This window comes from Anguilla rostrata, chromosome 1 (genome assembly GCF_018555375.3).
Source record: "Anguilla rostrata isolate EN2019 chromosome 1, ASM1855537v3, whole genome shotgun sequence".
NCBI lineage: Eukaryota > Metazoa > Chordata > Actinopteri > Anguilliformes > Anguillidae > Anguilla > Anguilla rostrata.
Window position 1 is genome coordinate 53584637 of NC_057933.1, and position 16571 is coordinate 53601207.

The following is a 16571-nucleotide window of genomic DNA, read 5'->3' on the forward strand; positions in this document are numbered from 1 at the left end:
ACGTTACCAAATTCTTTCGTCGACCACCACCTAGCGTCGTTCATTTATGAGATACATCATTTCATGTATTCTCTTGTCTTGACTCACAGGGCAGGGCGTTTGGAGACATCAACTCGGTAAAAGACGAAAGGGACAAAGGTACAGTAAGTCGCTATGCTATATCGATAGTTAGCTAGACTAGCTCGCTAATATTTCAAGGGCACACCGTAGCCAGGGAACATAACCTAAAGTTACTATATAGCTTTGCTGTCTATGAATGGAAATGCATTTTAATCAAGGTTGTAGTCTAGCTAACTGTCTGTCTTGTCACCTATCTGGCATGTAAACAAGCTACTGCTAGCTAGACTAGCTATTTTAGCGGTATCTTGCTCTGACTAACCATAGACATATGTGTATGTGACTAACGACGTTAGGTTTCTAATTCAGTATTGCTAGCTTTATGTTGTCGTTACATTGTTCCAGTGTCTGTTGTTGAACTGTTCTCAATTAGTGTTACTGTTATCCAGCCGACCTTCATTTGGGTGTCTACAATCAGAAGTGCAGCAATAAATATATAACTTCCCGTGAGAATTGCGACACAAAGTTTACTGGACGTCTCAGATGTTCCTGAAATTGTCCAAAAAGATTTGTATCACAAATGACTTTTGACAGACTGTAAGACTAATCGTTGAGCCGGAGCCATACATGGTATTGACAACGTCTTGATACCCTTATAAGTAGGGTGGGCGATATGGCCTTTGAAACAATATCCCGATATTTCTGGAATTCTGCCATTGACAGTAATTATAGCCACATTTCCATTGGTTTTTATGTATATATTTTTATAATATCTTGTAGAAACAGAAAATGTATGTTCTATCCTCCCAGCTGATATGAAGTAGTTGACAGGTTTGAGTGGTCAGATGAAAAATCAATTCATACAATTTTATTGGAAGTGGGGTGCAATTAAGTCCAAGGCTAGCACATACATCACACCCATTTCCTTTCCTTTTAATTGCACACATGTACGAAATACCATCATGTAATCATGCCATCACTCCCATACAGTCACTGCTTGTGTTTACTGCTTTTATTTCAGGCGTCCTCTTCTTATGACATCCAGGCCCCAAAAGATGTCTTTTGCATTGCCTGCCTTGTATTCATCCTTAACCTTGTTGGTCAGATTATCAGCTCTCATGTGACAATGATAATATATGTGTTCCGTGACGTACACATTCTTTTCTGACCATCCTCCTTGGTGCTGACTGGACAGTAGTCATTGAAAATCAGAACTTATTTCCAGCAGAAATAAATATAAAAAACGAAATACCATTACCAAAACCAAAACCATTTGTTCTTTGCTATGTGACCTATGACCTCCTTTGTGTCTGTGTCGCTGCAGAATGTTCTTGCGCTGTGTGGGCAGGCACCTCCTCACAAATGCCCACAATGCACTGGGAATACCCAGCCGAAGAGGAGGGGCAGTGTACGGCAGTGCCTACGCTGTCCAGGAGGAGGAGATTCGGCAGAAGCTTCAGAGATTCCCCGGGGGGTCGATCAACTTGGTCAAGCAGGAGTCTGGGATCGCCGTTATGACTATTAGCAACCCAGCTCGCATGAATGCATTCTCAGGTACAAGTGTACTGTGACCTATGTCCATCTCAGTGTGCTGATCACCGCTGCACACTGTCTACAGTAGAGTATGAAATGCCTCTTTTAGCAAGTCCTGTCCTTCTCGTGATATAGCTCTCCTGTCCAGGCACCATGATGCTGGAGCTGCAGGATCATGTGTCCCAGCTGGAGGAGTGGACTGAGGGGAAGGGCCTCATTGTCCGTGGTGACGCTGGAACCTTCTGCTCCGGTTCGGATCTGAACGCTGTCCGGGCGATATCTGACCCCCAGGTAAGCATGAGCAGTGGCACCTTCACCACCGTAACATCAGCAGCCTGTAGCTCAGGAGAAGGTATTGGATCATTCAGTTGAATGTTTTAGCTTACTAGCTCAAGGAAGCTGCACGTCTTATAACATTATTGTATTTCTATGAATTGTGTTTACATAACTATTAATAAACCCCCATCAAGCCGTGTTGATGAGTGTTACATTAGTGTCCCACTTTTGAAATGAATCCAGTGCGTTTGTTTTTCTCTATTCTTCCCCTCACATGTTGCACACACGCACCTGTGCCATTCTCAGGAGGGGATGAAGATGTGCATGTTCATGCAGAATGTGTTGACCAGGCTGCTCAGGTAGGTAACTGACCCAGGCTGAATGTACGGCACACCTGAAATAAGCCCTGACCCAGAAATAAGAATAACTCTCTAATGCAGTGTAGAATGAGCCGTTCCAGATAGCATAACATGCACCGGGCAGTTTTCACTAACATGCTTCTAATAAATCCTGATTGGCCTCAAGCTGCTATGGATTAGGAGTGCTATTTCTTTCCCTGTAGATTAATAGATGTACAAGATTAATGTGTCAAAATCAGATTTGCTCCCAAATAATTTTGGCCTCACTGTCTGTAGGCTTTAATCAGTTATCCCTAACCCTGGTGTGCTGGTTGTTGTTTTCACTGTAATGTTAGCAATGAGTTCATATTCATGAATGATTTTTCACCTGTCACTGTGTGATAAATTGGGTTCATTGAAATTGTGTTAATTCACTAATAAATTAATTTGTGAGTGATCACAAAAAACAACAGACACTGTGGATCTTCAGGACCAAGATTGAGGGCCATTAACAAGCATCGTGATTCTGGCATATGAATACTATCAGAAGTAAAAGGCAAAAGATTGGACAGTGTATATCCTATATAAAATCGTCTGGTAGTATGGAAGGCTATTCCTGTGAAATAGCAGTGGTTAATGAATAATCCTCTATTTAATGTTGTACTTGCTTAATGACCTCCCACACACTGACAGACCTGTTACTGGCTCTTGTGTGTGGGCAGTCTGTGATTAACAGACCTCTTCTCTCAGCACAGACTGCCCCTTATCTCTGTTGCACTGGTGGAGGGAAGGGCTTTAGGGGGCGGAGCTGAGCTCACTACGTCCTGTGACTTCAGGTAAGAGAGCTGCTCCAGGCCACGAGTTATGTTTTCAGCATTGCTCCACCTTGTTCAGATGCACATGCTCCCACAATGCAGGAAATGATTCACATGACTGAACAGCAATGATCAGGAAGACAGGTCAGGTGGATGTTGTTTAGTGAACCATTCAGTGAAACATGCATTAGTGTCAGATGATTTCAGTTACTCTGGTGTGCAATGACTTTTGCTTTATATGTGATTTTGGATCATCATGCACAACTTAGGCTTAATTCCTGTGACACTTCTCTCAATTAATAAAAAAACCTTTTTCTTTGATGTCCCATGAAACGTGAACTACTGTATCTATCCCTATCATTCATAAACAATTCACAAAGAACTATTAATGCATGATTAAATAATATTATTGGTGTAGTCTATATTTTATGATAAAACATTTACATTCTTTAATTTGTCACATAGCACTCCATGACAGTAAAGAGGTGAGGTGTCGCTTCATTTATTTTTATTCTTATTATTTAAAATATATTCTGTCATTTATATTACTGAATGCTATTGCAAACCACTTTAATGATAATGCATCAATGTGAGTGTGTTATAAATATTGATGACTCCATATTTTAATTGTCTGAGATAGCCACAGCAATAGAGATGGAAAGATCTGCGATTAAATGTACAGTATTTCTGTCGTGGCTCTTAGATTTCAACCACATCTTGTCAGTTAGCTAGATAAACAATCTGGCTATTTGGCTAGCTGGATTGATTACTGTGATCTACATAGCTAGCTAGAATAGTAACAAGCAGTTTTAACAAGCACTGTGTTGTCACTGAATCTAAGTTACCCTGCGCAAAAACATCACTCTCCTGTTTGATCAATAATACGCACCATTCTGTTGTGGAATTATGCATATTGGCATGATTCATATTGTAGCGAATTCTGGGGGCACCAAATCTTCACTTTTGCCTCAGACAATTGAACAGGTGTCAGCACACAGCCTTCTGTTTGTTTGCATTAGGCCTCATGATCTTGTCATAGGAACAATTTGCTTTTCACTGAAAATAATGGATGACTTTTTTTCATCAAAGCATCTACAATTCTGTAATCAATGGGTAAATATTAGTATACTGCAACCTTGCACAGCTGCAGTTTGCTTCCCATTTTGAATGCATGTGAGAAGCTCATGGAAAATGAAAAGGGGATTGACAGTAGAAAATAGTGTTCTATTGTCAACCACCTTTCCATTTCATCCAGACAAATGGTTGGGAATCAGTTGTCTTGAATAAATACAATGCAGGTTTGATTCCGATTCCATGATTGCATTGTCTATTGTGTAACTGCTGAGCTTAAGCAATTGCCATTGAACAGTGTGCAGTGCCAGCTGTTCAATCATTGTCCACAGTCCTGGGCAAAATAATAAAAATTTACAATACATAAATAAAAACATGAATAAGATAGTTAATGAGTAGTTATTGCTGAGCGTAGGAGTATGCTATGAATATCATCAAAATGACAAAAATACAGTTACATTGAAGTTCAAAACTTGATCTTGTATTTGTACTTCTACTTGTGTCTGGACACAAGACCAGCAGAAGCTGAGGACTGGGTGGCTTTTGTTGGATGGTTAGGTTTGGTTTTTTGTGGGTGCCCCACCCCGATTTGTGAGTATATCTCCATGGTAAGGCTATTGAAGGGGAAACATTGGCATAATAGAGAAATGAAACCAGTACTGCCAGCTCTTTCTCAGGAATGAAAGTAGCTGCTGAGCTTCAGATCTGTTGCTATGAGGCCCATATGTTATTTACATACTTCAATGACATCACATTAATTTGCATATATATCCACTGCTCATTATGTTTCTATTGCTCATTAGATGGAACTTGATGTAGTCAAAATATTTACAGGCAATGCACCACAAACAATTTGGAAGACATTGATAAATGAGAGCAACTGAAAACTATTAGATGTGGATGCTCGGTGAGAAACACAGCTGCAGTTAGCCATTATAGGCTGGAGCTCTAGTCCTCCCCCCTTCAAATTGTTCCTCTCTCTGGTAGGGCTGGCAGATATGGCAAAAAATGTATATGATGATATATTTTGAATTTTGATGGTAACGATATATATTGCGGTGTATATTTTTTCTTCTAATTTCAACAGAACATGTTTTAAAAGGAATATAAGACTCATGGCTAGTAACTGTTCCTTGGAGTTAACTATAGGTTATTATTCAATTAACCGTTATTGTTGTCATGTAAAAGGGAAGCATACACCCACATGTGTTTATTAGCCTATCAGTGATGCTGCCTGGAGTAACAGCCGCAATGGTTAGTGAGCTGTGATATCGGTGTGAATAAAATCTTTTCCAGGGCTCGACGTTGAAGATTTTTTCGTCAGTGTTCTGCTTGCCCCAGGGACATTACCACTGGGTTTCCCTGTGTTGTGGCTCATTTCTGTGTAAAAAGCAGAGTCCTGCATTAACACCACCACTGAAAATGGCTTTTAGTTATTTATGAGAAAGAATTGGTACAAATGCTGATAAAATCAAGTGGTATCTTTTGTTGTTGATAGGAAAACATTAGTACAGACATGATCAAACTGTAGGCCTAGCAGATTCCAGGATGGTAAAAAAACCCAAAATGAAATAAATAAATATTTTAAAGATTTTTGTCTTTGACCCAGATAAGACTTATTTAAGGGGACTGGCCCAATTAGGCAAGTGACAAATCAATCAACTGGCCCAAACCAATCTCATAGTAGCCCCGGGCCAGTGGACGCTCCTTATTGATGAGCCCAGTTTTCTGACCAAAATTTAACTATTGCTGGAATGTAACCATCAAAATACATTCTCTACCGGTATAGAAGATATAGCCAAATTCATAGTGTTGCACATATTTCTACCGGTATACCTTTTACTGCCCACCCCTACTCTCTGGTGGGAGAGGAGGGGCATTAGGGCAAAGGGCGACTGCCTGGCGGTGGCTGCTCACTAAGAAGCTAACATAGCATGCCATGTTTCCCTAGCTTGAGAATTGAAATGTAGGTCTGTACTTGTGTTGTTTATCTTATAATATGTTTTGGTCATCTTTGTCTAGAATGATTAATCTATTTAGAATATTAGTTTCATATTTGACTTGAGATGTTGTCTGTCTGTGGCCAGGTTGATGACAGTCGGCAGTGAGATCCGGTTTGTACACAAGCACATGGGCCTGGTGCCTGGCTGGGGTGGAGCTGCCAGGTTGGTGCGGATCGTGGGGAGCCAGAATGCCCTGAAGCTGCTGGCCGGTGCGCAGAAGGTGGACCCGGCCTACGCTGAACAGATTGGACTGTCGGACGGGGTGGTGGGCCCCCAGGAGGGGGAGGCTGCAGAGGCGGGGGTGGCGCTTGGGGAGGCTGAGCAGTGGCTGAGCAGCTTTACCAGAGGCCCTGCCTCTGTGATCCAGGCAGTGAAGAAGGTGGTGCTCTCAGGAAGAGAGCTCCCCCTGGAGGACGCGCTGAGAACTGAGAGAGATGTGTTTGGGACCGTCTGGGGTGGACCCGCAAACCTTGATGCTTTGGCCCGCAAGTCAAAGCACAAATGAGCCAAAACTAGACCATAGGGAGGAACATCGGGGAATCTAGACCGAGCCTCTCTCTCCCTTCCCTGACCTGATGAATATGTAACCCTGTAACCCCAGTAAATGCATTAGAGAAAGGTTTCATCATGTAGGGGTAATTGAATATTAGTAAATAGGTTCTGTTGACAAATTTCTACTATATTCCTAATGACATGTTGAAAATCATGCAGATGGGATCACAATGAACTACAGCTGAGCCTGGTGTGGCAGGCCCCCATTTCCAGTCCATGCAAGTCATTTGTGTACTGCATGGTAAGTGGTAATGTTGGAAACAGATTATCATCACTATTTTTGCCTGCTCAGCTGTTGATGGAATCAACTGGGCAGAAACCTGTATTTCGAGATACAGTAAAGTGCCTTTATTTAAACTCAAACTGTGTTGACTGGTGTGTGTGTAAAACTGTTACTGCACCCAAGGTAACTGCCAGAATTGATTTTCCTCTGTAGTGAAGCACAAAGTCTGAAATGAGGCTCTGATACTATACCAACAAACAAGGCGCACTACCTGAACTGCTCCTGGAATGACAACAGGTGGCACACCATGTTAAAAGTGCCAAAAGCCATACCACCCTGCACCATTCCCATAGTGCTGAAGCTATGCAGGTGTGCACTTTGTAAGTATTTGGATTTCAGACAGGAAAAATAGGTCTTGCTGCTGGAAGAGGTGTTTGTGGGCTAACAGGGGACATCCTTCCCAACATAGTGAGGGGGCTACAAAATCCCTTGAATTCCCATCCACTTTGATTTCCCAGTTTGTCATTGCAAAGAAACCAGAAATAAGAATTGCAGAGAAATCAGTTGATTTCTTGGTTAACTAAAAGTTAATTAAAAAAAACTCTGTAACCCTCTTCAGATAAAGGCATCCAATAAAAGCATCCAAAAGAAATGTGATGTAATGAAACATTTTCTCCAAAGCTGTGATGTAATGCTGTCCAACAAAATAACAAAGTGATGTAATCAGCTAATAGATTGTTAAGAAGGCAGAATTAAGTTCCTGGTTGGTAGAATATGGGCAAGGGCCTGACATTAGATAGGGCCTGACAGTAAAGATCATTTTGAATTTGTCTTTGTAGGATCGATGCAGACTAATTTCTGAGGAGCGAGGAGAGAGCCAAAATGTCAAGTGTAATGTCGCCGTGGTTACCATTTCTTGGCCAGAATTGCCCAGCATAGTCTTCATGTGTAAAGGATCAGATTAGAGCTACTTTGGGGGAGAGCTAGTTGCCGCTGTGTACAAGTCGGCTGTAAATAGCTAATTTTGTGTTGCTTGTCTTTACACAGTAATAGATCACTAATATATGCAAGCCTGTGACTCCAGTGCCTTTAGTTAACCCCATATGCTTTTGTCCATGTCCAGGATTTGGTAAAATGCAGAATATGTATTAATTTGTTTATCAAGCTTCTTCTGTTAAACCAGATTTGAGCTTCTGAAGCCTCTCCTAATGGCACTTCTGGTTTTTTTTTACTATATGAATCTGTTGGAGAGCTGGGGATAGGGATGGGATTGGGGAATATTTTCAGTCTCCCACTTAGCAAAACCGCCACGCTCTCGGTTCTGTCCCATGAGATGATGTTATGCCACCGAGGAGAACAGCGCCTAGGCCCAGACTAGCCGGTGCCTTTGAACAGACCTTTCGCAATGAAACAAAATGCTCGCTGTTGCTCTGCCAGAATTCGAATCATGTGCTTTTCAAGGCTTCGCTTTTTTACTACTGATGCTTGTAGGAACTCCCAGAAGAGTGTTTCTGAAGGGTGAAATTCCCAGCGAGTAGCGTGATCATGGAAACGAACATGACATAATGCCACTATCGACCCACCCCCTCCCCCACCACCTCCATTTCTGTCCCTCTCCATCTGTCTCCTCTCCCCTCTCTTCATTGGGTCAAGCTGTGTACTCTTTCATTTAACTGACTCCACAGTCTGACTCACAGAGTCTGCATGTTTGACTGAACAGACAGCACTGAAGGTTTTGTAAAATCCTAATAGCATGTTCTGTTGCCAGGAGTAGCGAGGCACTTTATCTCTCATTCTTGAAGCCTCTTTTCAACCCACAACCAAAGCCAAAAAAATATTAAAGATAACCGACATTTTCAGCTAACGGCCAAACTTAAGATGATATTGTCTAGAGAACAACCACCTGCCATCTCTTTTGTGGTTTAATAGGTTGGGTGTACAACCCCCCCCCCCCCCCTTGCTTATTAGGGGAGTGCCCTCCAGTGTTATGGAGGCACAGCAGTGGCCAGGGGGATGGGGTTCAGGAAGCTGGGCACGCCTGAGCTTTTGTCTGCCACTCTGCTGCCTGCAAAGGTCAGCTATTCTCGGTGGGAGCGGCAGCCATTAGCTCCGCAGCCAGCCAGACAATGCCCTGGGCACGGCTTCCACCAAGGCCCAATGTGCCCGGAATATAAATCTGGCAGGAGCCGAGACGCTACGAGTGCTCGTACAAGCCCGTCCGTGAATTAATGTTCCCGATTAAAAAAAGATAATGGAACAACGTAACAACTTGTTTCCAGTCTCTTGCTTTCTCTGTTGTTCCCCCAAAGGAATCTGACAGAATAGGAGTTGGTATGATGTGTTAACCGTTCCTCTCAGCCTGCAAAAGCAAACAGGGCATAAATCTACCAGCTGGCTGAAAATGAAGGATTCAATCCCAGTTCTACAGAAAGGCCACACCAGGAGCTAAAAAGTGTACGGCTCAACAGTCTAAATGCATCTGTATCTACAAGAGGCCAATCCGAAAAAGCCCTTCCACCAGTTACTCTGAAGCCTACAGCCAGGAATTGACCATTTTTCTGAGACATCACTTTGAATTTGGGAGTAGAGAAGAATGGGTGCCCTTGTTTTCTGCCCCCATGTTGCCCATTTTAGCACACTATTGACTTTAGTTGGTGGAACGGTATACTTGAGGACTGAGGTTCTTTACAGACCTGAGCTAATAATGTTCAAGTTATGGCTAACTTCATACCAAGATACATATACCTCAGATTCATGTACTGGGTCACCTAGAGGATTCTACTGGTAGCTACAGTACATGTGTGGAAGGAGGAAATGAATCTACCTCTACACAGAGTCCTCAGAAAACAAACCACCACAAACACAGTCTTCTCTCAAGCAAAACATAAAATGACTCAAATATGGTAAAAGGAGCAAGAGCATTGTTTGACAATACTGGAAACAAAACGTACTATCAGTTCAAGGAAATGAATCACACTTGCTGCATGCTCACTCTTGCCCTCTATTCTGAACACATCTGATGAACTTTACCTTGAACCCACCTTGCCCAACACACCTGCATACATATCTTGCCAATCTGTAATATTAGCAGTTGGCCCAGTTATATAATTTTTCTCTGTTCAAAACATACATTCTAACAGTCATACCAGAATTAGTGATAAAATATCATGGTAATTTTGGAGTACTGTACAAACTATTAACACACATTGCTTTTTATAAAAAACATTAACATTAATTAGCTTGTTTTTAATCAGTATTCATTATTAGACTTCTATATGCAAATGTAAATTGTGTATAGTTGGTAGATCACTCACAAATAGCCATTTATGTTGTCAGTTTGCTTGCAAAAACATAAATACTCACAAACACCTTATTAACTGATATTAAATGTTTTGCACAATTTTATGACACTAAATGCTAAATGATAGCCACAAAAAAGCTATCTTTATTGATATTTGCTATTCAGTTAATAGCTTCATTGACAATCCAATGTAAATGGAAACAGTTTGAGAGTATCTAATTTTTTCTGAAGGCCTGTGGCCAGTATCACAAAGCAGGGTCACCGAGTTAGCTGAATCACTGCACTGAGCAAAACCCGAAACTGTTCTTTTGATCCAGATTTGGGAGGGTTCTGGGTTTGAGCCAACTCTGTAATCCTGATTAGTGGTACAGGCCCCTGGTTCTACATCCCACCGTACACCACTGGGTTGCTTTTACTAGTCTGCTAGGTATGCTAACTTTCTACCTACTGCAAACTGATATACCGTTTCAAATACATTTTTTACATACCTACTTTAAATCACAGAGGACAGATTAGACTGAATTCCCTTTTTAATATGAATCAATTTGGAAAATACAACTGCAATGAAATTTGAAAGTTAATCTGTTGAAAGCCAGCCCTGAAACCAGGGATTTCTAATATTTGTCACAAGGGATAGGTGATGTCAAACCACTTGCTCTACCTTGACAAGTTTGGAGAATAACGCTTCTGCATTTTAGGCATACAGGAAATACTCTAAGCAATGTGACCAATGTGCGGTAAGTTTTGAAAGGAAGCCAGGTATATCACAAGGTTTCTGCAGAGCAATTCTCGCTTCTGTTCACAGAAGAGGGAACAAGACTCAGACTTACACAAACTGAAAGCCCCTGTCCCAAAAAAAATCCCTCAAGAGGAGTGAGGGGTTCTAATCACTTCTTTTACCACATTCATTTAAGTGAATAGTGTGCACTCACCGAACAACATGCTTTCACTCAGCCCGACTGGCCCTTTCTTTTGCTGCCACTGTTTTGTGATTTTTACGCTCAAAGATACCAGAGGTCTTTATTTGGGGTTGATCAAATGACACATACTTTATTTTAAACTTTGTAACAAACCTTGTAACAAAATATTACAAGAAAGCAAAAAATACAGAAAAAAAGAGTTTCGTTTTACAGACAGAAGGACTAGTGGAGGGGACGTTTGAGGATGACATTCGGTAAGAAACGCAAAAATGAATAAACTTCAAAAATTCACACAAGATCTCATTTCCACGAATCAGCCGTGTTCATCACTTGTCTGCTTGCCTGACACCTTTTTCCCTCTGCCATCACACAAAAAATGTTAAAATCCAAAGAAGAAAAAAGTTATTCAAACTAAATTCTAAAACCAGAACGGCAGGTCTTTCCCACAGTAGTGTTTAGTACCCTTCTCTTACAATAACACATGCACAAGTTATGATACAGACTAGCATATTAAGATGAAATATGAATTGAACACCCAAAGACCATGCTTTGCCTATGAAACACACCAATTGAGGATATTTACCTTGGGGACCAACTGGGGCAAGGGAATGGCCTGAAATATTCATTTCTGACAATAAGCCTTTTGTAGCCAAAACATGTGATGAGACTGGCCCTGTCGACCGAGATTTTATCCAATGACCAAAAATTGTTTTCCTTCAATACAGCATTTGTCCTTAAAAGCCCTCCGGTTTTCTATTCATGGTTTTTTCTTTCTTTATTCATTGAGGGCATAACATATTTTTAAACAAAAAAAAGATGGCAAAAAATGTTTGCCAGTATTTATATAATTCAATCCCCAGTCCCACTCTATGAATTATCCTAATTGTAATTGCCAAGTGTTTGATTTGCCCACCTTTGTACCTACTGGAACTGAATATTCTGTCCATATTACTTTCTTCCATTATTGATCTTGAGATGCAATGCCCTGTGGGTGTTTTTGTTGTTGTACAGAAGGACCCTTCCGAAAGCCAAAAGAAGGCAGCCGCAGGAGCCGTTTAGTTTTTCTGAGTGCAATGTCGGCTGAGATCAAGTGGGGGTGGGACAAGGAAAGAAGGCGGAGTTTGACCCTGGGTCAGAGGTCACACTTCAGTCACTGTACACTGCCCATCTGGCTGTCTTGACCTCACACTGCTGCTGCCACTGGAGGACTTGCCACCAGGGGGCGACCTGTCCAAGCGGCCCTGCCTGAACCGCATCCGCTCTCTCTGCAGCAGTCTCTGCCTGACCTGTGTTCCCTCAGCCTGGATTTGCCCCTCTTCTTCAATCTCATCTTCCTCCTCAATCTCTTCTTCATCCTCCTCCTCTTCCTCCACATCCTCTTCTTCCTCATCTGGGCTGCTGCTCCCAGACTCCGACTCGTCGACGGAGGTGTTTGGGGCAGAGGAACCCCGCGAGGGTGTGGCCTCGCCCTCCTCCTCGTCCTCCCCATTTCTGCCCCGGCCCCGCCCGGCCGGGTGGCTGATCTGCAACCGAGCGAGAGAACTCTCCAGGGAAGTGCTGGCATCGGGCGAGGGGGTGGAGGGGCTTGTGGGCTGCCCTCCAAGGGAAGTGGGGGGCCGGACTGGGGGGGCGATGGCCTGGGCGGGGCCGGCGGCCTGTGGGACGGTGGTGTCCGCCCCGTCGGCAGAGCTCTCGCGCCCTGCCCCACCCTGCGCCCCTACAGTGGCCACAGCGGCGGCCTCGGTGTCCAGCCGCAGCCCGGCCACGCCCTTCTTGGGGATGTCGGCAACGTCGCGCTTCATCCGGCGCCTCCGCCCGTGCTCGTTGCGCCGGTACTGCACCATGTTCTCCAGGTCGGCCACGTACAGGAAGCCGGCGATCAACATCTCCGTGCTCCGCTTGCCCTTGGCGAAGGCATCCTCCAGCTCGCGGCTGGTGCGCTCGTCGTACTGCCACCAGCCGTTGCGGCCCTCGTAGTACCAGGCGTACTCCCCGGGGCCCCGCCCGGCCCCCGCCGCCTTCAGATCCTCAGGGGACAGCAGGGTGGGGCGCTCCAGGAAGTCCTCGGGGATCTCCTGCCTGCAGAGGGCGCAGCGCTTGCTCTGCCAGGATGCGCCCTTCACGCACAGGAAGCAGAAGATGTGGCTGCAGGGCAGGCGCACGGGGTGGACGCAGCTCTGCAGGCAGATGGCGCATTCTGGCACCGGCAGGGCAGGGGAGGAGCCGCCTGAGCCCTGACACGCCTCTCCACCCACCTTCCTCCCGGACGGGAGCATGCCTACAGAGTGGTCGACCTCACCACAGCTTGCCATCCTGGGGAAGCAATGGGATTAGCAAGGGTTATGCACACAGTAGCGGTGTGGGCAATGCCGTGTGTTATAGGTTAGTGCACTCACTGAATGGAAGCCACCTAAATAATGATGCGCTGTTCTACTCATGGTAATAACTAGACTGTCTTAAACTGCAATGCATTAGGAGGAGTGTCATTTTTCATTCCTGCACAGAATCATGCTACATGATATAAAACTAGTACTGTAATAATTACTGTCGTGATCAGACAGTCCCTTCTAGAGTCTTGCAATAAATGATAACTGCAATACACGGCGAGCTACACACTAAACAATAATTGTCATATTAAGAACAAAAGCAAGACGAGTCACACAGGACTTTATGTAGGCAAAATAAGACCGTTGAAAATAAGTAAGAAAATAAGAAGTTGAAATGGTAATGTGATGAAAGTCACGCACAGTAAACAAACGTATTTACAAATAAACACACGGATAAGCGCTGCCACCCCTCCATATCGCTCAACTATCCCTATGCCTCTTCGCATCCAGATACTTACTGCGTTGTCAGCTAATACGGTTGTATCATCGGGAGCGGTGTTGCTTTCTCAGATTTCTGTCTGACAAAAGAAAGAACGGGTTTAATATTCAAAGAGGGGATAGTGTCAATGAATAGCCGCTTTATTCTACCTTCAAATCCGTTCCGAAACGGTATACGTAACAACAGGAGACATGCCAAAAATAAAACAGCGCTTCAGGAACAGATTTGACGAATGAAATGGATTCAAAGTTGATTTGCTAGATGCTGAACACTCGGTGTCAGGGTTGTAATTATTTATAGAATATTACGAAAAAAGGAAACAAGCTAGACTAGCTATACGCGATTCTCTCCGCAGTTGCCGTTGTATTTCTGTTTTCCGACACACAACGGTAGGAAGCAACAAGAGTCGGTATTCTTTGTTCACTGCGATACACACTGACAATGACCAACAAAGGAAATGCCCAGCAACACTAACATCGCTGGAGAATGAGATTACGCCCAGCAAGTATTACGTTGCCAGCAGTTTAAATGCACGATGCAAGCCTAGGTAACTTACAAGATACACCTAGTTAACGTTATTAAATGAACACAGAACAGAATCGCAACTGTAGATACATGTTTGTTCGATGGACAGGCTGACCTCGCTGTGTGCTGGCATTTATGCCTCCCGTGTCTTTGTTGCTACACAACAGCATATGTCATCTCGACGAGCGGTAACGTTAGCATGCTAGTTGGCTAGCTTATTGGGCAGTAAACAGAGGGCCGAACGGCTTAACATTAAACCCACACGAACAATATCCTAATCATAAAATGCCCAAGTCGGACTACAAACCCCGGTAAAAAAGACTGGGGTGCTACAACGTCGTTAATGTACCGTAGCTAATCTTACAAGCAAATACGTAGGAGAACTCGCTTTCAGGCACAACCATAACAATAAGACCTGTTGTGTGAACACTGAGCTGCCATCGCAGTTCAGAAAACCGCTTCCACTCGGGCGTTTTCCTACCCCTCGGACACGAAATCCACTGGCATTATCAGTACATCGCTCTATCAAGTGCTGCTCTACCAATGTATTAGAGAATTAATCGTTGTAGTTTCGTTTAAAAATTCGTTGAATTACTCACCACTGCTCTATTTTTTCTCTCCTTCACAGAACACCAAAGACGGAGTCTTACGTATCATCCGCAGCGTCATGACGTAACGAGCGTGCCTCCCAGTGCGTTGTCACCCGCACGTCGAAATTCTGTTGCATATCGGGAGTGGTCCGCTGGGTGCTACGTATTTGTTTGACAGACTACCTATCGAGCGGTAATATTCTATACAATGAAGTTGAATACATAACTATTATTTAAGGGTACCTAAAACTGAAGCAACTCAAACAATGTGATAGCATGCATGCTGTATTTACAACATACTTGCTCTATACAGTTAAACAGTTCATATATTTTGGGATGGTCCAAGGACTGGGACACAGGCTGGGGGGGATGTAGAAATGCATAAAACATGGTGTAATTATTTATCAGTGAGCACAATTAAACTTTATCAAGGCCTCAAAGTATGCACCTTGTCAGTCTGTCATATGCAACGCCCTCCAAAAATATGGTACTGGTATTTGTAATTTTTGCTATATAACTTAAGGCATTCAGATTTGAGATCAAAAGATGAATATGAGACAATACAGCCAATCAGCTATTATGTCATGCTATTTACATGTATATATGCTTTACCATTTACAGAGGCAGCTGCTTTTATGTTCCAGTGCAATATTAAGTCAAAGAATGATTGACAGGTGTTTAATGTTGCTCAGGTCAGGTGTTTTCTTTTGCATGGATGAGCAGTGAGTGTCTCGTCTTGGTTTTAGCCTTTGTTTTCAAATGTGGAGAATCTGGAGTCAGATGCATACACCATCATGAAAACCATAGGATTTGGCTGAAGAAAAACTAGTCTGTAAGCTGAGAGGACAAGAATTCTGTAAGTAGGATAGCACAGAAATTGGGTATCAACAGCAATTAATAAAGTCTTGAAAAAGAGATAAACCACTGATGGCTCAGAAATACACACTGTACACGGTCGAACAAGGAAGACAACTGCAGTTGGTGATGACAGACAAATCCCTAGAGCTGTGAAGAAAAACCTATGTGTGAAGTGACATCACCAGCAGTCATCTGAGGGCATGGGTGAGAATATCTATTTTTTACATGTTTAGCTCACCAAAGAAGGCTGTTGCTGAAACGTCTTAAATTAAAGGTGAACTTTTGTCTCATAGTCATCTTTTGATTTCAAATCCAAATGTCTTGAGTTTATATATACAAAAAAAAAAAAAATTCACTCTACCATTACCATACTTTTGGCGGGCACTATAGAAGGAAAATACAGTCTGAGTTTTCCCAGCAGTTGAGAAAAAATAATTTGGTAGCCTACACTGTTTGAAACTCTGGTAAAAAAGAAAGAATGTTACTGGACTACACAGTGACTAGATCTGGGATTTGTGATACCTCAATTACCCGATCTACTGTTACAGGCTTCTGGTCCCTTGAGAAATAGTATTCATCATTGACCTTGGCGAGTGACTTTCCATTATGGCCTAACTAAAGTTGCCTCAATTCAATATTTGAAAAGGGTAAACCTTTTAAATCAAACTGCAAAACGAGTCTAT

The 16571-nt window shown here is 43.1% G+C and overlaps 2 protein-coding genes across 10 annotated transcripts; one reads left to right on the plus strand and one right to left on the minus strand.

Annotated features, from left to right (window-relative positions):
- Positions 1–7520, plus strand: echdc1 (enoyl CoA hydratase domain containing 1). Of its 3 annotated transcripts, XM_064342620.1 has the most exons (6): positions 1–138; positions 1382–1611; positions 1739–1881; positions 2173–2225; positions 2960–3040; positions 6178–7520. In XM_064342620.1, the coding sequence occupies exons 2-6, from the start codon at positions 1383–1385 to the stop codon at positions 6596–6598; spliced, it is 927 nt and encodes a 308-aa protein (XP_064198690.1). In that variant the 5' UTR covers positions 1–138; position 1382; the 3' UTR covers positions 6599–7520. The 3 variants fall into 3 exon arrangements, with proteins under 3 accessions (XP_064198690.1, XP_064198696.1, XP_064198701.1); XM_064342626.1 differs by lacking the exon at positions 2960–3040; XM_064342631.1 differs by lacking the exon at positions 1–138 and having other exon boundaries at positions 1459–1611; positions 1726–1881.
- Positions 7521–11188: 3668 nt separating this feature from the next.
- On the minus strand, positions 11189–15179 carry rnf146 (ring finger protein 146). Of its 7 annotated transcripts, none has more exons than XM_064342558.1 (3): positions 15040–15179; positions 13935–13994; positions 11189–13402 (listed from the first exon to the last, which is right to left on the minus strand). In XM_064342558.1, exon 3 carries the CDS (start codon positions 13399–13401, stop codon positions 12229–12231), a length of 1173 nt encoding a protein of 390 aa, XP_064198628.1. In that variant the 5' UTR covers position 13402; positions 13935–13994; positions 15040–15179; the 3' UTR covers positions 11189–12228. The 7 variants fall into 7 exon arrangements, with proteins under 7 accessions (XP_064198628.1, XP_064198635.1, XP_064198644.1 ...); XM_064342565.1 differs by having other exon boundaries at positions 13935–13990; positions 15040–15139; XM_064342574.1 differs by having other exon boundaries at positions 15043–15120.
- Positions 15180–16571: the final 1392 nt, after the last annotated feature.

Bases quoted from the DNA above. Each gene is read 5' to 3' on its own strand.
- rnf146 (XM_064342558.1), bottom strand. From the start codon at position 13,401: ATGGCAAGCTGTGGTGAGGTCGACCACTCTGTAGGCATGCTCCCGTCC.
- echdc1 (XM_064342620.1), top strand. From the start codon at position 1,383: ATGTTCTTGCGCTGTGTGGGCAGGCACCTCCTCACAAATGCCCACAAT. The intron at 1,882-2,172 runs GTAAGCATGAGC...TGCCATTCTCAG, and splicing joins GGGCGATATCTGACCCCCAG to GAGGGGATGAAGATGTGCAT. The intron at 3,041-6,177 runs GTAAGAGAGCTG...GTCTGTGGCCAG, and splicing joins ACTACGTCCTGTGACTTCAG to GTTGATGACAGTCGGCAGTG.